This window comes from Sitophilus oryzae, unplaced genomic scaffold, assembly GCF_002938485.1.
Source record: "Sitophilus oryzae breed Bouriz unplaced genomic scaffold, Soryzae_2.0 scaffold_1389_pilon_pilon, whole genome shotgun sequence".
Taxonomy (NCBI): domain Eukaryota; kingdom Metazoa; phylum Arthropoda; class Insecta; order Coleoptera; family Curculionidae; genus Sitophilus; species Sitophilus oryzae.
The window spans coordinates 1,254,029-1,280,394 of NW_022146047.1; the positions used below are offsets into that span (position 1 = coordinate 1,254,029).

The 26,366-nt window shown below is 34.6% G+C and overlaps 1 protein-coding gene across 2 annotated transcripts; it reads left to right on the top strand.

Annotated features, from left to right (window-relative positions):
* Positions 1 to 200: 200 nt before the first annotated feature.
* On the top strand, positions 201 to 25,305 carry LOC115875518 (collagen alpha-2(IV) chain-like). 2 transcript variants are annotated; one of them, XM_030890993.1, is made up of 14 exons: positions 201 to 342; positions 5,280 to 5,351; positions 8,853 to 9,020; positions 10,449 to 10,740; positions 10,887 to 12,155; positions 12,513 to 13,541; positions 13,604 to 13,690; positions 14,055 to 14,150; positions 15,961 to 16,062; positions 17,807 to 17,905; positions 17,962 to 18,327; positions 19,650 to 20,095; positions 21,419 to 21,797; positions 24,539 to 25,305. In XM_030890993.1, the coding sequence occupies exons 1-14, from the start codon at positions 241 to 243 to the stop codon at positions 24,994 to 24,996; spliced, it is 4,965 nt and encodes a 1,654-aa protein (XP_030746853.1). In that variant the 5' UTR covers positions 201 to 240; the 3' UTR covers positions 24,997 to 25,305. The 2 variants fall into 2 exon arrangements, with proteins under 2 accessions (XP_030746853.1, XP_030746852.1); XM_030890992.1 differs by having other exon boundaries at positions 8,865 to 9,020; positions 21,401 to 21,797.
* The last annotated feature ends 1,061 nt before the right edge of the window (positions 25,306 to 26,366 follow it).

Sequence of the window (26,366 nt, forward strand, 5' to 3'; positions counted from 1 at the left end):
AGAATAACTAAAATAATATTGAGTCCATCTGTGGGGCCACACACTAAGTTTAAAGTCAACTGTTAAAAAAAATAGAGAAATTAATAAGTCTTCTTAAATAAATAAACTTTTCGAAGACGACTGGTATCGTCCGAGCTCTTATCACTTATATGAACAGTAAGCTAAGATATTCAAGGGTCATTACTAAGCAGGAATTGAAACTGAAGAAGTGGAGGCCGACATTTGTGTTCCAAATATGAGATGGAGCTGGTCGTGCGATTTTTCAGTGTTTATTTGGTGTTCTCGTGTGCGAACCTGAGCGTTTTCCAGTGCCAGCCGCACAACATTGTCGACAGTTCAAAGGTAAATCAGTTTTAACACTATCTTGACACGAATTGGCGAGATAATGAGCAGTGTTCGCGTCAAAACATTACCGTATCTCCACGTGTTCGATCGGTTAAACATTTTTCATCGGTTTGATCTTAAAATAAAACCATTGTTAATTGTTTATTAAGCGATTTTCAATCAAAACAAAAATGGATTGATGGTTTTCCCGCGAAAAATTTTAGATAAGCTGAGGAATATTTTGGCGCCAACTGGCGCACATTCCCTCACATGAACCGAGATAAATAATTATTGTAGTCCAGGAGGCAGTGAAGATTTTCGGTACTTACTTTCCCAGTCAGCAAACACCGATAGAATTATTCGATATGTTATTCTAAGCAAATTTCATATACAGGGTATTAAATAAGTACAAATATTCTCATGGCTGGTAGATCTCGATAAAAAAAACATATTTTCTCTTTACCGTTTTTCAAATAAGTCCAGAATAACCGAGTTATTTTACTTCGAAGATTTAAAAAAAAAATTTTTGCTTAAATTTTCAGAACCACTGGATCGTGTCTAATTCTAAATTTAACCTATTACCTATGTTGCCATATTATCAAGAAATTATGGTTTTTAACTAAAAACTAACAAAAAATTTCAATTTTCAACAATTTTGCTTTTGCGAAAAAAAATAATCGTGTTTCTGAGGTCGAAATATACTACCCCTAAAATATTATATTTGCACCCTGTATATCACCCTGCCACCTCATTCATGATGTGTATGTAGTGGAAAATGCCTTAGAAAATACAAATATACTACACTTTTTTCTCCAGCGATAAAAACAGTTCTATTAGTGAGAGATGTGCAGTTAAGCTAATCTGTGAGAATGGGTAATATCTACCTACTGGCAGGTGAAAAATTGGATAAAAATTATTGAAACCATTGCACAGTGGTTCCCCTTAATTAGCTGCGCGGTCCTAACTGTTAAATATCTAGATATAGCTTGACTGCACCTTTTTTAATAGAAATTGATAACAAATGCTAAATAAATGTATATAAAATGCTTAAAATTGGGCCCAGTTCGTGTGATTTGCATTTTAAGTTCTAACCTCGGTTCTAACTATTCGGAAAAGTATACAGATTATGTTTGCACATATGTACATGTTTTTTCATATTGTCATATATGGTCAAATTTATTTTAAATGTTGAAAAAATAAAAGAGACAGTTGTTTCATTTTACATATACAATTTTATAGTTACCACGAAATATGTTGACACGAAGAACTTAACTTTGAAAAAATAAGTTACTTTTATTTTAAGACAAAAAGTCAATCTTTAAACACCCGGTATAAGATCCGGCGGCAATTCGCGGCAGCCAGTGGCAATTAATTTATATGCAATATACTTTAAGCAACAAGTATTATCATGCCGTTTAAGAGGATTTGAAAGGGAAAGTATTTAAAAGTCTTAAAGAGTGACAAGCAAAAATGTAAAAATACTATTTTTGTTGCCTTCAAATAAATTGCCATAAACTAATATTACTTAGGTATAATTAAGTGCAAAAAAGAAAAAACAGGTCTTTTTACCTTCTTTTCGAACGTCCATTACAGAAAAGGCAACAACTTTTATCAATTTTAATAAAATAAGTAATTAATTGGCGTTATCTGAAAACTGTTAATGTCAGCTTGATACCAGTAGCAAAAATGTGACATTTCTAATAAAAAAAAAGCGCTACACTAGGCTTACTTGATTTTGTTATTTATTATGTATCGTTTACAGGGGAATAATATAAGAAAAGTATTAGCAACAGTTTCATGCAAACATTTTGAAACTAATATTTCTAAGTAATGACCTATCTGGGAACCACTGTGCATTGCCCTTATTTTCACAGTCCTAAAAGTCTGTCATATGATAGTTTATATTATAATTACAGCTGCAAATAATAGTCTGGCTAATGTGGAACATCCCGAAAGCCTTGCCAGACTACTCAGACTAGTTCATCGCTCGTCAGGCGCGCTGAATTCATATGGACGTGAGGTTTTCTCTTTGTGATTGTAAATGACAGCCAGATGTTTATTTTCTATTAAATTATACTTTGAATAGTATTGTTTATCATGTGACAAATTTTCAAAACCGGAAAAATAAGAGCAAAAAATTTGTAATTTTGCAATTTTCAAGATGCTGCCAGACTTATTTGCATATTTCGTAAATCAGCCAGACTTGCTTTTGATTATAGGTAGTTTATGATAGTATCACATGATAAGTTAAATTTCAAAGATGGGAAAATACGGATTTCAAAAATCTGTTAAATTTTTGCATTCGCAAATTTTCAGCCTGACTGACTTTCCTCCACACAGTGCCAGACTGTTATATGTCAAATATTTATGACTGGAAAAATAAGTGGACTTTTTTAATTTTTTTATCTAGTACCAAACCCATCCGAACATACTTTTACATCTTCACCCACTGGGAAACTAAGTAAAAAAATACACTGCCTCCTGGACTATTAGCAACACGTACGATGGAAAAAATTGTAAACAAACCGTGATAACCTATATTTAATTCAATTAACGTAACGATTTTTCTTTTTAAATTAATTTAAAATGTTATTTTTAAACATCTCGTACTTTAATTAAAATTACAATATTTTTTTAATATAGAAAAAAAATCGTATAACGTGGATAGAAATAATTAAGCAGGCTATTTAATAAAATTCTGATTTCAACACGGATCTATTTAATCTCTACCACAATGAGGATTAAACATTTTTATGGTTCTTGTGAAATATGTCAGAATTACTTGAAGGACGATATTGGAGAACACTACTTGTGTAGTGTTCACTGATTTTGATATATTTACCAGACTAAAACTTAGAAATACTACTTTTGGTACCCCATTTTCAATCTAAATTAATAATAATAATAATAATAATAGCTCCCGTATATAGCGTTTAACGCCTTGGGAGTAGCAAGGTACCGCTTGCCATGCTAGAGCCGTTCGGTATACAAGGAAGGTAATGTGGCTAGCACTACGCTTCAACCGCCTATTATTACCTCAGGATTGTGAATCCCAAGTACTCATTTAAGGCTGAGTCGACCTAGGTACCCAAACTATTTTTATTTTAATAAAAATAGTTGGCTGATGAAATGCCGGGTGTGGGAATCGAACCCACTACCTTCTAAATTCTTCACTAATCTAAATTGATTTAGATTAAAATATGAAATGCATACAATATACAGGGTGCTACAAATTCGCAGTACGAGCATTGGTATCTCGAAAACGAACGAATATGTTGATACGTGAAAAGATAGATACGAACATGGTTAAATTGCGGCAAATTTGCGCTTTGGTATGTTCACCAAGATGCCATAAATGTTTATTTTTTTTCCTGTCGTTACTTTTTAGAAAATCCCAAAACTAATTGCACATTCTCATATTCACTTTATCTAGACTAATTGATGGTATTTTTAGATTTTCAATTAGCTGATAATTTGTCAGATACCTCCATAGGTCAACTTAATTTTTTAAAATACGGACCTGCATATTTTATTTAAATTTTGAAAGGATTCGGTCTCCTGAGTACAACGATATGTCATTAAAAACTCCGGTACTGGGTTTTTCAATATTTTTTCCATGGCAACTGTTAAAATTGCCATATATCTATCAAAAATAGTAGATAAAATAGTACTTTAACCGCAAGCGTAGATTAAATGATACTTTAACAGCGAGGATATGTTAAAAACTTTATTTCTTCTCGCACGTTTTTTAATTGCTTCGATTTTTGAAAAATTTTCCATTCCTTTTCATAAGTTATTCGGGATTCAAATGGAAGTAGTTTGGATATGGTGTTTGGCACCTCGGCCTGAATATCTGTTGGTAATTTACTTATTTCGTTTTGAGCCATTTCCGGCTCCAATTCAATCACCAATCGACACGAAAAAGAATTAAAAAATATTGACTCAAAACTGACAACTAAAGAGACAGCTTTATTTATTTGTCAAATTACATAGAAACCAACGCCAACCCAGCACAATATTTTTTCTACTCGTACGTAATAAATTCCTTGAAATAATAATTTCTGAATATTTTTTAAAACGTAACTCGCTATGGAAAAAAATATTGTTTTATACACGACGATAAAATTGCATTATCGCCTCCCGAAATTAATTCACTCGCGATTTCATCGCTCGTGAATTAATCTTTTCGGTCGACAATAAAATACCATTTTATCGTCTTGTATAAAAAATAACTATTAATCTATTCATCGCAACAATATTGATGAGCTTTAAAACTTAACGATGACGTGTGATAAATCATTGAACACGCAAACTCAAATAACAATCAAATAATTTCCCCGGAAGATGGATTGGAAATGGTGGAGCAGTATAATGGTCAGCGAGGTTCCATCATTTGTAAAAGTGAAATCAATACACCACAACATTTACAACAAAGAGTACAAGCTGCATTCGGAAGTACAAGATATTTATGTTGAAAGGTCTATACAAAAAATTAAAGGAAAAATATTATCAGATAGCCCGGATAAAGTGGACATTCATAAATTAATAGAAAAAGACGACATTCATAAATTAATAAAAATAATTTACTTATGAAATAAAATAACATTTGTCACAGTCAGTAGGTATTTCTTGGACAGACTAAAATATAACAAATTTGTGTCGAGTATCTTAACTAATTAAGGTATAATACGATCTAAATATCACCACAATAATACAAAACTTCAAAGAAACCCTGTATACAAAGATTAATGAACAAGACTTTATGAATCGAAAACAAATTTCTGATGAATTATCTCAAATTTTACTAAACGGCATCGAATAGTACGGTTCAAATGAATTGACATGTCCTAGATAGATATTTATCCTAACTTATTTATAGACCATTACTATTCGTAACGATTTAACGGATTTCACATGATATTTATAATTGTCGTCTTATCTTCTTTCTTTTTCAGAATGTGATCGAAAAAAGTTTCGACAATGCAACCCGCAACGAGAAACCACGGCTCTTGTTCGATTACTCCACAGTAGGTATCCAGAAATATGTGGCCACAGGGTATTATAAGTTGTTATGTTGATAAATTATCTAAATATTAACCTATTTTATAATTCTGTTCTTAAATTCTGGTTAGTATAAACAAATCCCTCCCAAAAAAATGTAAAAAGTAACATCTCTTCCAGAAATAATGTTTATACCCATGTCCCATGTGATGGGTTTATTTCTGTTGGTTAGGTTAAAAAACTAACTGTTTCTGCCTTGACCGCTGCTTATCCAGTATATCCCCGGTCCCCGGATTGTCTTTACAAGAGCAAATACTTTTATATTATTGACATTTCAAGAAATAAGAAATATGTATTCTTCATAAAAATTTTTGCTTGTTCTAAAATAGTTAATCGTGTTTATACATTTACAAATTTCCATACCGTTTTAGAGAAAATTAATAGAAACATGAAAATCTAGTTGAATTGTCTAAAAATGAATGTCCTAAAAATCAAAATACGTTTCTGTGGTAATATAACTTCGTTTTCATCCTTTGATAAATTGTTATTGATAGAATTTTAATTAACGTCATATTTTTTGCTCTTTTAAAAAGGCCGAAATGAAACCGAAATTATATTATGTACCATAGAAACGCGTTTTGATTTTTAGGACTTCACATAAAATTCATTTGGAAAAATGCAACTATATTTTCATGTTTTTTTTATATTTACTCTAAAACGGTATGGAAACCATTTTAGAATAGGCAATTTTTTTTATGAAGAATAAATACATTTTTCTCAAAATGTCAATAATAAAAAAGTTTTTCCTCTTTAAAAGATATTTCTCAATAATACTCGAAATTTTTTATTTCTAAAATACCAAAATTTACCAAAAATCATCATCGGTAAATTTTTCTTAGAATAGATTTTTGGCCGCCCACCTGTTCCACTGCGTTGTTCCACAGATCTATTGTGGTCCTTTTATGATCTCCAGGTTAATAATGCTTTTCAAAGAGTCTAATAACTTGGAGACTGATACCTTCATATAATATGGCTCTTTGTCACTGGCTTCATTGTGGCTGTAAAGGATAAATAAAATATTCCAGTTGATGATGATACTACAGATAAAAAAATAAGAGAAAATATTCCTATTGTTACGTTTTTCGTCGGTTCCGTGTGGATAGAATTATTTACACTAAGTAACAATAACGATTAAAAGACTTAAAGAACTATTTACACACTATTTATCTAGAAATAATTTATTTTGAATTTAGCGCGGCAGCTGTACTCGTCTATTTATTTTTCTGTCCTCCTCAGCATAGAATAATTAACTAGAAAGAAGTGTCAACTCTGTGTTAAATCGTGGAAACACGATACGCCACCGAAAGCCTTCGTTGTCGTCTGGGGAACTAATTTTCCAATTGACAGGTTGACATGATAAGGACATGAAGGCTTAATTTTCATTTCCGTTTCCGGTTATTCAATGGCGGGCCCTCTTTCAGTTCAAATGTATTTTGTATTTTTTCTTTTCATAAATAAAACCAAAAAATAATTTATTCACATATATTTATTTGAAATATGGAACAACGTGACTAAATAAATATAAAAATATAGAGGATTGTATTGTTTCAATACCAATTAGTTAATTACATGTAGTTTTAACGTAAATTAGTTAAGGTATAAGCATGACTTACATTAATTTGTAAATAAACACACGTATTCGCAGACTTCAAGGACAGAAAACGGTCACAGGAACATGAAAACGGGAGCCTTATACAAAAACCTGAAAACAGAAAAACAAATTTTTTTATACTAAAATTAACAATGTAAAAATATCAATAGGTATAAAATATAAATATACTGTTTAAAAAAACGTCCATTATTCCCAAAGAGACCTGGCTTATAAATCAAAAAGAAGCAAAAAGACTTTTAGTCGGATAACATAATCAGATTATCAGTCCGATTTGTTGCATTATTGACAATAAGTCGCACATACTGGAGATAACTAATGTTGGCTATAGTTAAAAATGATCTTACCTTGCTGTAAATTGTTTCCATTTTCAAAAAAATCGCCGATCAAAGAGATTATAACACCATTTTCTTGCATCTAAAAAATGTAAAAACAGTGTTTATTTACTACCTATTTTTCATATACATGGGACATACCTACTACTGCAGAAACGTCATTTTCTCCAGGATTCTTCATGTAATATATATTTTATATACTTTATTACCTTTATATTTATAAATTTCAGCCGAAATATTAAATTGAACTTCCAAAACGAAACTAAACGGAATGAATTAAAATGGCGTCGAATATTTTCGAATTTGTTCTAGAACAAATCTGAAGTTGTGTCTGAAACTGAAATCTGTCAATTCTAAACTGTGAAGTTAGACAATAGTTAGACAAAAACAATGCTGTCCTTGTCTAGGCGGCCATACTTGTCGTGAGGAGAATGACAGGAATGACACTAATGACTGTTTCCAATTTTCCTATTTCACTGTCACCCCCCTGCTCCTCAGGCCCCAGCCGTCGCATTTTATACCCACAGCTAAAGAGTTCTCGAATAATCCATAGATCATTTGGTGCATAGAGAAGGTTTCAAATGTTCTCGTATGTACTACTCCATTCCACTGGTACTCGATTGTTCTCGAACGTTCGAATGAATCATCACAGTGTCTATTCTTTAATGCGATATTAAGGTCATCTGGGGGCGGGACATATAGTTAGGTCGAGTCCACACGGGTCCGCAACACTATGAACATAGGTTCTAAAAAATTCGTTCTGAGAAAGTTAGAGCTCTTATAGTATTTACAGCCCTGACAGCTCTCACTTTAAACATCTTTTTTTTTAACACAATTTTAGATCACACCTGGTATGATGTAACTACATTGTGAATTGATTTAATACACTCCATTCAAATTACTACTAATTATACATCAAACATTCTATTTTATACATCCTATATAGTATTTTTTACATCCTGTATAAATAAAAGAACGGAGGATTAGTTACACCATTTATAACTCAAGAACGGCTGGACCGATATTAATGATCTCTGATTTGTTTGATTCGTCTTCGCCCCGAATAGCAAAATAAATTTTAAAATATCAGATATAATATAAATAAAAAAATTGGCGAAAAAAATGCAGACAATTAAATTATAAATAAATTCCGTTTGGCCATCCGAACTTAGCCATCTTTTACAACTGAGAACTCACGTCACGTCCATTGCAAATCAGTTACATTCTAGACATTATAGAATAGAAATTCAACAGAAAATAGTGAAAAGATAGAGATGCAGATCTAGAAAGTTATTGAAACGTCTTTTATCGTATCCAATCTATTCCTTTTACGATCTCTCATGGTTATTCCTAGCATATTTCGTTCCATTGAGCGTTGTGCAACCTGCACCTTCCTTATGATGTCCGTTTGAAGTGTCCAAGTCTCGCATGCATAAGTCAAGCCTGGTAGTACACGTTACAACATAACAACTTATGTCCTATGGTCACCGAAATGTTATTTAGTAACACTGTTTGTTCTAAAGGATTATTTTCAGAAAGTCGTAGCCTACAAAGACCTGATAGAATCAAAATGTCTGTTAGAGATCCTTACCAACGAGGAAAGTTTTTTGAGTCAAAAATCGGCTCAGTTTGAAAGTCGTTCGAACAATCTGAAACCGGTGAACGTAAGCAAGAAGCTATCTAAACGAGAGGTATTACATTAAATTTGATAATATACAAGGGTTATCTAAAAAGTACCAGGAAATTTACAAAGATACTTTTTTTATTGTATTTTGATTAAAGATAGGGAATTACATTGAAGACCCTCACCTGCAATAAACAGTTTTAGAAAAAAGAGGAATTTGAAGAGTGATATTTTGTAAGATTATATACAGAGTATAGATTAAAAAAATGATCTAAGTAAAAAATGATTGAAAAAATGTTATCATAACTGATTCATTCGATTCTTTTAAATTTCTTTACTTTTTTGAACCAAACCAAACCAAACCCCTATAGAATTAGAGACGAATATAATAATTATTATCACAAAATACAGGGTCCGGCAATAGTGCGTCGGGCATCTGTAGCTCCTAGAATAAAAAACTTGAGAATTTTGTTTAAGTGCAAACATAAAGTATGTGCTAGAATGTATTTCAGAAAAATATTTTAACTTTTATAGGGTCGCTCAAAAAGGTGAGCAGATTGGGATGATGCTTTTTAAATGGAGCACCCTGTATATTATTCCATTTTGGCTTCCTTTCAGACCACTCTACATAATCCTAAGATATGAGTAAATATATTTTAATCGTTCCAGAAATATTAATACATAAATAAAAAATACATACTTTTCAGCTTTTCTTAAAAAAATTTATTAAAAATACAAGAACTGTCCTGAAATCAAAACTCTATTAGGTATTTACATTAGATGGTCTGTACTTACTTTGCTACTAATATTGTAATTGTATATCATACAGGATGTTTAAAATTCTATTCTTTCTAAAATATAAAAAAAATGTTCGTTTTTTAGAGGAACACCCTATATATTATTTTTTCAATAGATTTTCAATTAACACTTTTTGTATTTAAAGTATTTCAAAATTTTTAACGGTTTCGCAGATATTCGCAGTTTTATATTTCATATAGCATTTTTCACAATAAATTTTTATCAAATCCACCCAATGATTTTTCTCTCGTATTTTACCGTTGAAAGAGCCATATGAAATAATACTGCTTTTATCTGCGAAACCATTAAACATTTTAAAATACTTTAAATACAAAAAAATTATTTTTTGACTCTCTATCTAATAATAAAAATATACAGGGTGTTCAATGTAAAGAAACAAAGAAAAATTATTTTATATTTTAGAAAGTTTAGCGTAGAATTTTGAACACCCTGTATGATTTAAGATTACAATATTTATAGTAAAGTAAGTATAGACCATCTAAAGTAAATACCTAATATAGTTTTGATTTGGTGAAATTAATTTACTCATATCTTAGGATATGTAAAGTGCAATAATATACAGGTTATTCCATTTAAAAAAAATCATCCCGATCCACTCACACTTTTTTGAGCCACCCTATAGAATTACTTTTGCTGTAACACATACAAAAAACTACTGTTAAAAGTTATTTTTCAGATATGGCGAGTCGGTGGAGAACGAATCTACGACTTCTGTCGAGGATTCCCGACGTACCTGATCCAGAACACCGATTCTCGAAGTACCGAGACAAGTGTCTACATGCAAAATGATGTACCGATCGTCGAAGAACTATCAAAAAAGCGACGCAGAAAGAGATCGACCCGACATTATTTCAGTGGCAAAGTTCGAGGTCAAACTCAGTCACAATATCTAAACTTCGGAAACAGCAATGGACAGCCTGGCAAGGCAGAAGCGGAAAGCAGTTTAAACGGAACCAAAGCAGTAGTCAGTAAGTAAATACTTAGAGACTACGTGTGTATCGGCAAATTTCAATCCTATTGAACCGATAGGACTTACTTTAATCCATCACATTGCCGATATACCACGTAGTCATATTATATACTTAATTCTTCTATTCAAAATTTTATACGACAGGTGGCACTAGTGGAATTGGCCAAGCCCAAAGTCAAAGCTCACCGGTAGATTGCGGAGAATGTTTCGGTACAGATTTTCAAGACCAAACTCTTCAATACGGCCGTGGTGGTACTTATGTCCCACCAGATAAATATTATGGATCCCGGTACCCAGGCAGAATCGGTGAAACTGAAGATCTTGGTGAAATACGAAGACCTGGTGGCAGCGGAGGCGGTACAGGACAACCTGGTTATCCAGGAGGCCCTGGTCAACCTAGTTATACTGGAGGAAGAGGTACAGGACAACCTGGTTATGGAGGGGGAGTCCCAGGACAACCAAGTGCCGCAATACCTGGACAACCTGGCTATGGTGGAGGTGCTGCAGGACAACCTGGCTATGGTGGAGCTGCTGCAGGGCAACCTGGTTATGGCGATGGAAGACCTGGACAACCTGGTTATGGTGCAGGAACACCTGGACAACCTGGCTATGGTGGAGCTGCAGCAGGGCAACCTGGTTATGGCGATGGAAGACCTGGACAACCTGGTTATGGTGCAGGAACACCTGGACAACCTGGCTATGGTGGAGCTGTTACAGGGCAACCTGGTTATGGCGATGGAAGACCTGGACAACCTGGTTATGGCGCAGGAACACCTGGACAACCTGTCTATGGTGGAGCCCCTGCAGGGCAACCTAGTTATGGCGATGGAAGATCTGGACAACCTGGCTATGGTGGAGCTGCTGCAGGGCAACCTGGTTATGGCGATGGAAGACTTGGACAACCTGGTTATGGCGTAGAAACTCCTGGACAACCTAGTTATGGCGGAGGAGCGTCAGAACAACCTAGTTATGGTGGAGGTGCTGCAGGACAACCCGGTTATGGCGCCGGAACTCCTGGACAACCTACTTATGGTGGAGGAGCTTCAGGGCAACCTGGTTATGACGCAAGGGCTTCAGGACCACCTAGTTATGGCGGAGGTGCTACAGGACAACCTGGTTATGGTGGTGGAGCAGCTGGAAAACCTGGATATGGCGGAGGTATTGCAGGACAACCTGGATATGGTGGAGGCATTGCAGGAGAATCTGGTTACGGTGGAGGTCCTGCAGGACAACCTGGAGGTATAGGACAGCCGGGGTATCCTGGAGCATATGCAGGGCAGCCAGGATACACTGGTGGAGGTGTAGGACAACCTGGTTATACAGGAGGAAGCGCAGGGCAGCCTGGCTTTGTTGGTGGTATACGTGGACCTGGTTATGTACCAAGTGCATCTGGTGAGGGAATTAGCGGAGGAGGTAAATATTCTTAGTATTTTCATTAGGGTGGGCCAAAAAAATGAAAAAAAGGTTGGCAGACACCTCAAAAACATTCTCTACAAGTATGAGCTCTTAATTTTAATAAGAAGGTCTTCCGCCTTTCATTCCTTATTATTAGAAAGAAAAAATCATCTCTCTATATACCGAGATATGAATTTTTCTTCCTAATAACAAAGAAAAAATAAAAAACTTAAAGGCGGAGGACCTTCCTATTAAAATTAAGAGCTCATACTTAGAGAGAATTTTTTTGAAGTGTCTACCAACCTTTTTTTCATAGTACAAAGGAAAAAAAGTCGATTTTTCATGTATCTTTGAATTTGATTAACTATGTTACAGATAGAGGAACTTTTGGTGGCCAACTAGACGGACATTATCAAAGTCACGCTGGACAATCTGGACGATTTGCTGGTACATTTCAAGGCACTTTTCAAACTGGAAGCGGCGGAAGATTATACGGAACGTCAGATCAAACTGGTAAAGATATTACTGGTAAACCTGGTTATGAGCATATACCTGGTGAATTGTTAAAACCTGGAGTTGGCGGTCAATATGGATCTGGAGTGGGAACTGGACTGCCAGTGGGACCACCAGGTACACTGAGACCAGGTGTTGGTACCCCCGGATATCCAGGAGTACCTGGATCCTACCCAGAATACGGAAGAGGAGTTACTTATCCTGGAGGATACCCGGGTGGATACCCGGGAACTGTACCCGAAAATGGTGGATATCCAGGCCAACCCGGGGGACGTTATCCTGGAGGTAGAGGACCCGAGAGTACGACAGGTGGATATCCCGGTGCCGGAAGTGGACTAGTACCTGGTGGCCCTGGCACTCAGCCTGGAGTATCTGGTCCACCAAGTGGCTATCCTGGAGGACCACAAAGCCCCGATGTATATGGCGGTTATCCTGGTGGGCAAGATGGGTATGCTAAAATTCCTGGTGGTTATCCCGGAGCAACAAGTCCAGGTGGGTATCCTGGAGCAATCGATGGACGTCCAGGTGTACCACCTGGATATCCCGGAGCACCTGGGGTTCATCCTGGAGCACCTGGTACTTACCCCGGATCTCAAGACGGTTATCCTAGAGCACCTGCCGGACCTGACGGCCGCACTGGCTATCCTGGAATCCCTGGTGGCCAAACGGGTTATCCTGGGGCTTCTGGTGGTTACATTGGAGCACCTGGTAGTGGAGCTCCCAGTGGTTACCCTGGAGTTTCTGGTGGTTATCCTGGAGCCCCTGGGGCATACCCTGGAGCACCTGGCGTAGGCTACACTGGAGCACCTGGCGCAGGCTACCCTGGAGCGCCTAGTGGATACCCTCAAGGACCTGGTGGTTACCCAGGGGGCCCTGGTACTGGTTATCCAGGTATTTAAAAATATAATAATGATAACAGGCTAACTATTATAACAGGGAATATCGGTTTATAGGAACTGGAGGAGGAGCCCAAGGGTTATATCCAGGACAAGCTGGTGGGGTACCAGGAGCACCAGGACAGTATGCCGTAGGAGGCCCAGGTAATATTCCCCATTCAATTAATATTTTTAATAGACGGTTAATTCTATTCCACACTATTGTAACAAGAAATGTGCCACAATAATGTGGAATTTCGTTCAAACAGAATTGTTGAATCTTATTTTTTGTATTGTCGAAGTAATAACTAAATTAATCTAAAGTTAGTTGGTCGATACATAACCATATAATTGTCGCTAAACTATGTAATTTAATTAAAACATAATATTGCAATAAAAAGTAATGAAGGTAATGTCTTGAAGAAGAAGATAATTTTAGTGCAGATGATTTTTAAAGAGATAGAAATCCTTGTAAAATAATTACTATAATAATGAGAAGGGAGGAATTATAATAAATATTAACTTATAGGAACTGGAGATGGCACTCACGGGTTATATCCAGGACAAGCTGGTGGTCCAGGTCAAGGAGTTATTACACCAGGACAGTACGGCGCTGGAGGTCCAGGTATAATTAAAAATATTTTAATCTTGAAACCCGGTATTTATTTTTCTCTCACACATTTTTTCTAGAAGAATAAATTCAATAATCTTATACGGGGTAATTTAGAAAAAAAATTAATATTATTGATCATATTATATTATTATGCCATTATGTAGTTATACAGTACGTCCCCGTATTGTCTTTACAACAGGAAAAACTTTTTTATTATTAACATTTTGGGAGAGTTGCATACCGTTTTAGAGAAAATTAAAAAAAAGTGAAAATATACATAGTTGAATTTTTTCTAAGCCCTAAAAATCTAAACGCGTTTCTATGGTAATATAATTTCGTTTTCAATCTTTGATAGATTATTAATAGAATTATAATTAACGTCATATTTTTTGCTGTTTTAAAATGTTAAAGAAGCACAAAATGTTTACTACGAAAAAAGTCATAATAGTTACCCGAAAATGTGATACTTTAATAGGAAAAATATGACGTTAATGAAAATTAAAAATTATACGAAATAATATACATGTACTGATTTCTTTAGAAAATCGACAACAATGAAACTATGAACCCTTCCCGGACACAAACGGTACATTGTGAGACAGGAAATTGTAGAGAGAAACAAGCACTATAACATAGGATACAACATTTTAATGAACAGTGCTTTCCATAAAATCAATAAAATGAAAAATGTACGAAATAATATACATGTACTGATTTCTATCGAAAATCGACAACTATGAAACTATGATCCCTTCCCGGACACAAACGGTCCATTGTGAGACAGGACATTGTAGAGAGAAACAAGTAACATAGGATAAAACATTTTAATGAACAGTGCTTTCCATAAAATCAATAAAATGAAAAATATACGAAATAATATACATGTACTGATTTTTTTCGAAAATCGACAAATATGAAACTATGAACCCTTCCCGGACACAAACGGTACATTGTGAGACAGGAAATTGTAGAGAGAAACAAGCCCTATAACATAGGATACAACATTTTAATTTTTGTGCTTTCCATAAAATCAATAAAATGAAAAATATACGAAATAATATACATGTACTGATTTCTTTCGAAAATCGACAACTATGAAACTATGAACCCTTCCCGGACACAAACGATACATTGTGAGACAGTAAATTGTAGAGAGAAACAAGCCCTATAACATAGGATACAACATTTTAATTTTTGTGCTTTCCATAAAATCAATAAAATGAAAAATATACGAAATAATATACATGTACTGATTTCTTTCGAAAATCGACAACTATGAAACTATGAACCCTTCCCGGACACAAACGGTACATTGTGAGACAGGAAATTGTAGAGAGAAACAAGCTCTATAACATAGGATACAACATTTTAATGAACAGTGCTTTCCATAAGATCAATAAAATGAAAAATATACGAAATAATATACATGTACTGATTTCTTTCGAAAATCATTTTGTATCATCTATCGAAGAATGAAATCAAAATGCTATTACCAGCCTTTTGATTTTTAGGACTAGAAAAATTCATTTGTATTTTCAAGTTTTTTTTTAATTTTCTCTAAAACGGTATGGAAATTTGAAAAAGTATAAACGGGATTGGCCATTTTAGAACAAACAAATTTTTTATGAAGAATGCATTCTTCTCAAAATATCAATAATAAAAAAGGTTTTCCTCTTATAAAGACAATCCGGGGACCATACTGTAGATTAGTAAGAAAAAAGCATAAAAACACAAAACAATTTTCGCAAAATCGTCCATTCCATTTCAATGCACCATGTAGTATAGCTATCATAGAAGACTAATTTAATTGATGTGTTTTTAGGAACTGGAACAGGTGGCGCTCAAGGGTTGTATCCAGGACAAGCAGGAGTTGGAGGAGGTCCAGGAGGTATACCGCCAGGCCAGTACGTGGCTGGAGGTGCAGGTAATATTAATTTATACAGGGTGTTTCAAAAAACATGTGCCATCTTTCGTGTGGAGATTCCTCACGTAAAAATAAGATTTTTTTTTAATATTAACATAGGTCCGATTCTGCTTTGTTTTGTAGCTGCAGGGTGTTAAAATCTAAATAATCTTTCGATTTATTATAATTTTCTTCCAAGTACTTTTAGTGATTCGAATGAAATTTTGAGGGTAAAAGTTACTATACGTGCTACATATTTTAATGCTAAAAAGTGTCCACATATTCACCAGGGACGTGATAAAAAACTGTCGATAAATTCATTAAGGATGTGCATATGGGTTATTATTGGAATATTTTTCGAAAAAAAAAGGTGCGCCACTGACGTTTTTCTTTTGATATCAAAATTGTGTAGGCCGTTTAATGCCAATTAAAAGTTACCTCTTGATATTTTGTCGAATTCGGCCTCCTTGATGAGATAAACGCAATTTTATTAATCACAATAATTAATAAAATTAAAATTAAAATAAAATTAATAAATTATATATTTCACCTAGTTTATGGTATTAAATATTATTACTATTAGTCCAACCTACAGCAATTTCAAATACAAAAATAATGGTATTTAAAATAATTAAAAAAACCTAACTTTCAAAAGTTTTCTTCTTCTTCGTCGTCTCTTCATGTCTGAAGAATCGTGACATTATGGCTATGTGCAGTTGGTGATTTTGATCTTCCATCGTTGGCGATCTTCCGCCTCTCGGAGATTTGATTGACATGGATGACCTGTAATATTTGCTATTGCAAAGTCGAAAAAAAAGTCATTGGCGTACATGCTTTTTTAGAAAAATATTCCCGTGATAACCCACATGCACGTCCTGGTGAATATGTCGACACTTTTTTAGCTTTAAAATATATCGCATTTATAGTAACTTTTACCCTAAAAATTTCATTCGGAACGCTAAAAGTACTCGGAAGAAAAGTATAATAAACCGAAAAAAAATTTAAGACTATAACACCCTTAGCTACAATACACAGCAGAATCGGACCCTATGTTGATATAAAAAATAAATCTTAAGCTGAATTTACATTTACGAGTTCTCGGATCCGAGTTTTGTTACGACTTGGATTGTTCCTGTTTACGCTCTATATAGTTATTTCTCAGATTTCATCCTTAAAATGGCTGCCTCTAAAAAAAGCGAGTGGCAGTAGCTTTAATAATATTAATGCTGTTAAAAAAGAAGCAATTTAATACGAATAAAATTGGTAGGTTTAGAAGTATTTGGGTAAAACCACATCTGCAAGTGAACGAACCCTCATCATGAAACTCATATGGCATTGAAAATAATTTGTTGTTCTATACTAATATTCATTATATCGGCTATTGTTTCATAGGCATTATTTCTTTTATTAATATCACGATACTCTCTACATCTTACATCCCATAAGCAGTCAAAAGATCGATAAATATCAATAAATTGTTCGATCTGTTCAGTGGAAAATCTAGTTTCCGCCATTTTTATTTCCATAAATAAGCTTACGAGTAACCAACAAGTCGGTTTGTTCCCTACTTCAATACTAGTACGGATCCGCGTGATAAATGTATCCAAGTAGATGATTACAATTTCGGGTTTGCGTCAAAGTAGCAAAACTCGGATGCGGGAACTCGTAAATGTAAATTCAGCTTTATGTTTACGTGAGGAATCTCCCCACAAGAGATGGCACATGTGTTTTGAAACATCCTGTAGAGACTATTTTTTAATTATAGGAACTGGGGTAGGAGGGACACAAGGTTTATATCCAGGGCAAGCCGGTGCTGGAGGCCAAGGAGTTGTACCACCAGGCCAGTATGTTGCTGGAGGTGCAGGTAGTCCAACAACATTTACACTCTAATCACCAATAACTTTGTAACTTACTATACAGGTATTGGCGCAGGCCAATGGATCGACGGAAAATGGGTACCAGCCGAAACCACCGACGACGCAGACTCTCAAGTCCAAACATCAGTTAAACAGACCAGCAACGAAACCATAGCACAGGCGCAGGCGCACGGCAAATTCCAAGGCGGTACCTCGCAGTCTCAGGTATCCGGTACTTATTCCGGATCGGGTTCCTTCAGTGCTTCTGCTGGGTCTGACGATGGTAAACGAGGGGCTTTGACTCAGGTCGCTGGTGGTAAAGATGGCGCTCAGAGCAGTGCTCAAGGTCGAGGAGGTGCTGGACAGTCTCAGGCGCAGGTGACGTTGGATTCGGGAACGGGGGATACGTTGTCTTCGGCTCAGACTTCAGGTAATTAGGAAAATATATTTGTATACATTTCTTTGAATGTGTTAAAGTAACGGTGAGGTATTGATACTAATATAATTTCCTGTTCTTCATTGATCATACTAATTTTAACAAACAAAACTTGCGTGTCGGATGTATTACTAACTATTATCAAGTCTGAAGTAAATCCTGAAACTACTAGCCTTGTTTGTATACAGGGTGATCCGAAATAATTTCTGAAGTAACGTCAATATTTGGATGAAAATTGGTGTCTGGGAGTTTTTTGGCTTGAGAAATTTGATTTTGTTATCAATATGACTCCTACTGGTAGAGGGCGCTACCTACATATGTTTTAATTGTTTTGAAGCGTAATCACTTCTTATCCGTACCTGTATAAAACTACAGTGGGAAAAAATATACATCTCTGCGACTTTTTACGCAAAAAATATCTCTTAGTGAAAATCGCTACGAACAACCGTTCTCAAGATATTTAGAATGGAAATAGTAAATCGAAAAAAAAAACGTTGAGTAGATAGTTTCACTGAAATAATAAATTTGGGAAATTTTTATTTTTTTAAATTATTCATAAATTTTTCTGCAAAAAAATGATGATAAAACAGTTTCTGTTGAAATTTTGCCACAAAAACTTTCAAATTTATGATCTCAGTATAATAACTATTTAGTCAACATGATTAATCTATGTCAGTGATGATAGGTATTGATAATTTCGATTCCAAATATCTCGAAAAGCAATACTCGTAACGATTTTTACCAAGAGACATTTTTTACGTAAAAAATGTCGTAAATGTATATTTTTTTACTCAGTAGTTTTATACAGGAACGGACGAAAAGTTATTACTCTTCAAACCAGTTAAAAAATATGTAGGTGGCGCCCTCTACTAGTAGGGGTCATATTAACATCAATATCAAATTTCTCATGTCAAAAAACTCCCAGACACCAATTTTCATCCAAATATTGATGTTACTGCAGAAATTATTTGGAAAGAATCGAAATAAAAATGAAACTTCTACACCCTGTATATCCGAAACTAAGCATTTTAGGACATACATTTATACGAAATATTTTACTTATTTTGATCTGCAGAATATGCTGCCGAAGTTTCCGGAATACAGTTCCAATACCACCAAGTATTTACATTATTAACATTACATTACATTACTAAGTATTTAACGCTATGCTTGATAAATTTCTAAAAAATTCTTCCAAATTCTAATAAAAGTACAGCTATTAGCCAGTCACTCGGTATAACGTAAATATGGTCGTATTCAAAAATTTCCAGATTCCATTTTGAAGAATCGTACTCTACATCGTTGTATTTTTACAGGAGTTCAACACGGAACCCAAACCCAAGTCCGAGCCAGCGAAAAAGGCGGACTAGCCGACGCTCAAGCCAACGGTCCCGGAGCCACATCGTCCCAAGCTCAAATCGGATTCACTCCCTACGACGAGTCCGAAAAAGACACCCAAAAATCCCCGTTCACCGGCGGTGGTACCGCGGCAGCACAAAGCGGTACCCGATCCGGCATGACGCAAACGCAGATCCAAGGCCACTTCCGGTACGGCATCAAGTACCAAGGCGCTGCACAGGCTGGATCCGGATCTACTGCTATTAGGAATCTGACTGAGCCCAGTGGGTTCTTTAAACCGATTAATTTCACAGTGTCTAAGGTGAATTATAACGGGCAGTCGCAGAGTCAGAATAGTGCTGTTAATGTGCCGAAGAAAGTGGAGTCTAAGACGGATTTGACGCAATCGGATGCAAGTAGAGAGGTATAGTTTTAAGTCCTATTTTATCAGTACACTTACATATTCATTATGCACGAGCCGTATATTTTTACGAGTAACAGCTAATATTCTTGACAAATAACTAAAAACTGAATTCCAGCAATTTGCTATAACAAAGAGTATAGTTTCGGATAGTAAATATGCAAATAAAGAAAGCAGGAAAGTATTACAGATATCATTAAATAATCCTAAAGTGTGGAACAATCTATTAACACACACTGCTCATTCACGTCGGTTCGAGGCCGGATGGGATCGGATATCTCGTGAGTAAGATTCGATTATATATACACTCGTTAAATCGATAGGCCATTGACAATGATATGGCCGAGGACCGCGGTTCGGATTCCGCGTAAACAAAGTAAGCCCCGTCCAGATTAGCATAAGCAGCAAAAGGGTTTCAAGGTAAATAAATAAACCTCACTGAAAAATGTTATTGCTTCCTTAAATTTATACAGGGGTACCAAAAATTACTGATCTATTTTACATAAAAACTTCGTTATTTGAAATGCAACACCCTGTATTTTTTTAAATAAATCGAAACAGATTCAAATGCTCTTCCAAACTATATCAGGGATTCCTATACTTATCGTCATAGCTCAGATTTTGAATAAAAAGCGATTTTTCAATAAAATGGCAATCAATAAAGATGGCTTGTCGCTATGGCAATTTTCTAGTGACAGTTAGTAACTATTTTTACAATCGATAATAGTTTATGGACATTATTATTTAGATTTATAACAGTTTATTTAAATTTACCTACAATAAATTAATAAGTAAGTATTCATTATTTTATCAAGAAAAACAAAGCAGTATCTGCTGGCGGTAGGAATGGATATGTTACTAGTGATTTTAATTTGTGAGGAAAATTGCTTCTTGGCCTCAAGGGCTTATGCTTAAAGATAAGCATTCTTTTGAAAAACTACTTGTCCTATTTCGCAGAGCTGGTAGTGTGGTTTGTTACATATTTAACCCTTACGATAAATGCTTTATTTTGTGTACAAGGATCCAAATATGAAATAAAATACCGGGTGTTCCATAAGAAAAAATATAACTTTGGTGTGGATCTTAGTTCTAATATACCCTGTACATTTAAAAATAATTATAAATTGTGCACATTGCCGTCCCACATGTATCCATAAAATATTTAGTTTCTACATCTTTCCGTTTTCGTACAATCAACCCAGGCGAAAGAAGTACGCCACCCTGTAGATATATTGATAAAAAATATCCTCATCTGCTAATTTTTCATACATACACGACACACAAACACTACGCAAACTTTCCTTTTAGAACCTCTTCGATATGCAGGTGGAGCAAGCCAACATCACCCACTTGCCGCTACCAGCCGAAGCACCATCAGCTACAGAACCACCTACAACAACTACAAGCACAACGCTAGCAAATCTGCCCGACTACGGAGACACGGACGACTACGCAGACTACAACGACGACCTGACGCAAGAGGATGACGCAGATCTAAATCCTACAGGATCGCCGTCGCAGAGGAACCTGGTTATACCCGCGGTGGTCGAGAAGAAATCGCCTAAAGTGGTGAGTCAGACGTCCACGACTCAGAAGCAGCATATAATAATTGATCCGTTGGAGGATGTGGATGCAACGGTGCATCAGAGCAAAGGAGATTTTCCGGAAGATGGTACTATTCTTCATCCAGGGCAAAGTATTCCAGGTAAGCCACAACGCAAAGAAAACAAATAGATTTCTGTATTGTTAATAGTGATACGTGTTTGTAGTTCTTCAAGACTAATTATTATTCTCGGGGGTGAAAAATATGACACGCATTTAATTGCAAGATGAATTCTAAGCAAAAAATGTTCTATGACATTTTTTCAGAAAATTAATATTTTCCTAGTTATTCACGATTGAAAAAAATGATTTTTCATCTTAAAAATGCACATTTTTCAGTCATTTTTTAAAAATAACTCGAAAACCTTGCGTTTTATCGCAAAACTCATATGAAGTAAAAATGAAGCTTTTGGAATAACTAAACGATTAATTTTTTGTTGATTAACGTAGGTATAATAATAGCCGAGTTATCACTCTGTGAAGGTGATAAAAGGAAATTGGAAGGTGATTGGAAAAAAGTTGAAAATAATGATTTTTTTATTTTTTAAAAAATTTTAATTTTTTTTACATATCTCAAAAACGAGCTCAAAAACTAAGCAAGATACGTAAAAATGCAACAGAGTACTATTGAAGGTCTTTTTTAGCAATATTTTTGCTCTCTTTTAATTTTCTGTATATCTCTTTATTTTGTAGACACTGTTCGGTTTTTATATGTTTAGGTTTTTGCTTGTCAAAATTTTGAATAGGATTCTTTACCGGGCGATATCGTCTTCAAAATATCCACTTTCTTTAAAAATTGTCTGGCGTTATTTCCGTTACATTTTCCATAATGATCTAGTTTCAATCCCGCTTTTTTATCCATTCTGTTGCAATATTGGTATTCTCCAATTCAAGACAATCAAATAGTTTTTGAACCACACCTAACAAAAGGTGAAGCTCAGGAGGGGGAATATACTTTAAGACAGGTGTTTCTTCGTCGCCAATGATTAAAGGTATGTTTATACAGTTTTCTAAAAAATAATTGCCCCTTTTTTATATGGTTCATTGAACAACAGTTTAAAAAATAAAAAAAATATATTTCAAACAAAAACGCTTACTAAAATCTATGGCTTTTGTTATATTTCCTCCAGATTGTTGCCAAAAATTTGTATTTTCTGTAATACTTTTTATAGTTCTGAATGATCCTTTAATTTCCATTTCTTTTACATTTACATCATACCATGGGCAAGTGTGAGTGGTTGAATTTGACTGAAGACCAAGGAGAATCATAATAAGCTTAAAGTCAGCCGCAAAAGTATAGGAACAAATTCCACATTGAATTCTCGTTCAGAATGCTACCAAAATAGTCTTTTACGATGTATTTGTTGTTATAATAGTCCACGTATTTAAGATTTGTGTTGTACTTAGCTTTAGTTAAATTTAGCGATAAAACCACTTAGTTAGGGAAGAATTAAAATTATTCTAACTTATTAGTTAACGTTTTTATGCAAAATAAAACATATAGCTGTAATATGATTTTTTTGACAACTTATTGTTTCAGTTTTTGCTCTCAAAAATCAAAGTCAGGGTACGTTACTGGATCTATGGAAATAATTTAGTTGTTCGATGATTTTGAAAGAACGCATTATGGCCATTAAAAAATTACTAATTTTACAATTTATATATCTTTTATTTTGAATCATATAAAAACCGAACAGTGTAGATATGACGGTTTTTTAGTTTGACTTGCGTGTAAGAACTACCTTTTTTGAGCCCTTAAAACCTAAAAATCTCGTGAAAATGAAGAGTTCAAGACAGTTCAACTATAGAGGTTAATTTGTAGCTCGTGTAATTTCCTAAAAAATCCTACAGTTTTTATTTTTATGATTTTAGTCATAGATTTTATTGCTAATTTTTTCCCAAAAAATGAGGTGACCATTTTATTTTTATAATAACTCCGCGAGTTTTTAAGCTACAAACTTAAAAAGACCTTTTAAAAAGGCATTTAAAAGATCTTTTCAAGTACTTTAAAAACAGTCATATTCATTTTCTTCGAAATATGTGTTCTGTCGCCATTAATTTACGGTAAAATGTAATTTTTAGTTTTCGAAAAATAAAAAAATTACTTTTACAGAGTGATAACTCGCCTATTATTACACCTATGGTAATCAACACAAAATGAGTCGATTCGTTATTCCAAAAGCCTCATTTTTTCTTAATATAAGTTCTGGAATAAAACGCAAGGTTTTCGAGTTATTTATAAAAAATGGCAGAAAAATATGCAGTTTTGGCAGAAACATTAACATTTTCAACTTGGAAAATATTAATTTTCTGAAAAAATGTATATAGAACATTTTTTAATTCGAATTCATGCCTTTATTGGTTTTTGCAATTAAAATGGGTGATTTAGTTTTCACCCCCAAGAAGGTGTGGCAAACCCCCCAGGGTGGGAGCACACATCGCTACTATGTAACTTTTGTGTCTTACATATATCTCTATTCACTGTTAAAATTTCACGTCAATCGGTGAGGGTGTCAAGAATTCAGAATAATACCGAGAATAATACCCTATTTTTATCCTCGCTTACTGGCCTATTTGTATACACTATGGATATAAAAGTAATCAAATTTTTCTTCTAATGTGCCTCGCTACTTTTTAGTGCTACGCCCCTGCCTTCAAATCATCCGAGAATCATCCATCAGCAACGTTTGAATGTTTCTCAGATAGTCCTGTATATTCAGATACTGAACTCATTCACAGTTTTGAATTAATCCTAAATTGTCTCACCTTCAGGTTTTTAAATCCGTCGAAACCAAATCATTTGTTATAAAGGTTATGAAATTACTAAATGCAATTACTTTCTAGGATCGCCAGGCTACCAAATTCCACCAGGCTTCAGAGGAAAAGTCAAGGCCATCGCCAATGGACCCAACACCTACGCCATTGGCAAGAATTCTCAAGCACAGAGCGTCACACTATCCCCAGGAAGCGGCAGAATCTTCTACAAAAAACCAATCTACGCAGTGTCTACAAGGACACTATACAAAAACGGAAACTACGGCACTGGATTCTCCTACCAACCCATTTACCAACCCGTCCAATACAAGGTTAAAAGTGGTTCAGTTTTACCCAATTTCGTGTCAGTCAGTAAGTCAGAGTCGGGTTCGCAAAACCTACAAACAGGCAAGAAGACTCCAAACGTTTATTATACTCAGAGTTCCTCCTGCGGGATGTTTACCAACTCTTGCGTTTATGTCGACGGGAAGAAAACATGTTTCCCTGTGAGAAAAACAAATCCTGATGGAAGTTTGATGAGCTGTTGAAAGTACTTTTGAATTAAACAGTGTTACGACTGAATATTTGTCAAAATTTTATTTACGTATCTACTTAATAAGCGTGCCATAATATAACGATGCTTCTTCTGCATGAAATCTACAAATCTAAGTGAATATAGATAGGATGTGTGGAGGAAATATTAAGAATGATGGGATATCATCTTAAAATTTCAAATACAAAGCATGTAAAAATGCCATGGAGTTAGCTTATATTAAGTTTCTAGGTGTTTTATATAACTTAACAAATTGTCAAAAATTCTAGAAATATATAGTATATACAGGATAGTCCGAACTGTATTCCGGAAACTTCGGCAGCATATTCTGCAGATAAAAATAAGTAAAAAAGTTCGTATAAATATATGTTCTAGAATGCTTAGTTTCGGAGATACAGGGTGTAGAAGTTTCATTTTTATTTCAATTTTTTCCAAATAATTTCTGAAGTAACGTCAATATCTGGATGAAAATTGGTGTCTGGGAGTTTTTTGACATGAGAAATTTGATTTTGATGTCAATATGTCTCCTACTAGTAGAGGGCGCCACCTACATATTTTTTAACTGGTTTGAAGAGTAATAACTTTTTGTCCCTACCTGTATAAAACTACTGAGTAAAAAAATACACATTTACGACGTTTTTTACGTGAAGAAGGTCTCTTGGTAAAAATCGCTACGAGTAATGGTTTTCGAGATATTTGGAATCGAAATTATCAATACCTGTCATCATTTGAAAAGTTTTTGTGCCAAAAGTTCAACAGAAACTGTTTTATCACCATTTTTTGCAGAAAAAATTATGATTAATTTTAAAAAATAAAAATTTCCCAAATGTATTATTTCAGTGAAATAATTATCTCTACTCAACGTGTTTATTTTTCGTCAATAATGACATGCATTGTCTGTTGCCGTTCTAAATATGTTAAGAACGGTTGCTCGTAGCGATTTTTACAAAGAGATATTTTTTACGTAAAAAGTCACAGAGATGTATATTTTTTCGCTCGGTAGGGTTATACAGGTACGAATAAAAAGTTATTACGCTTCAAAACAGTTAAAACACATGTAGGTGGCGCCCTCTACTAGTAGGTGTCATATTGACACCAAAATAATTTTTTTTCTCATGTCAAAAAACTCCGACACCAATTTTCATCCAAATATTGACCTTACTTCAGAAATTATTTAGAAAAAATCCTGAATAAAAATGAAACTTCTACACCCTATATCTCTGAAAGTAAGCATTTTAGGACATACATTTATACGAACTTTTTTACTTATTTTTATCTGCAGAATATGCTGCCGAATATGTTTCCGGAATACAGTTCGAATCACCCTGTATATAAGGTCCATATAAAATAAGACAGAACTGATTT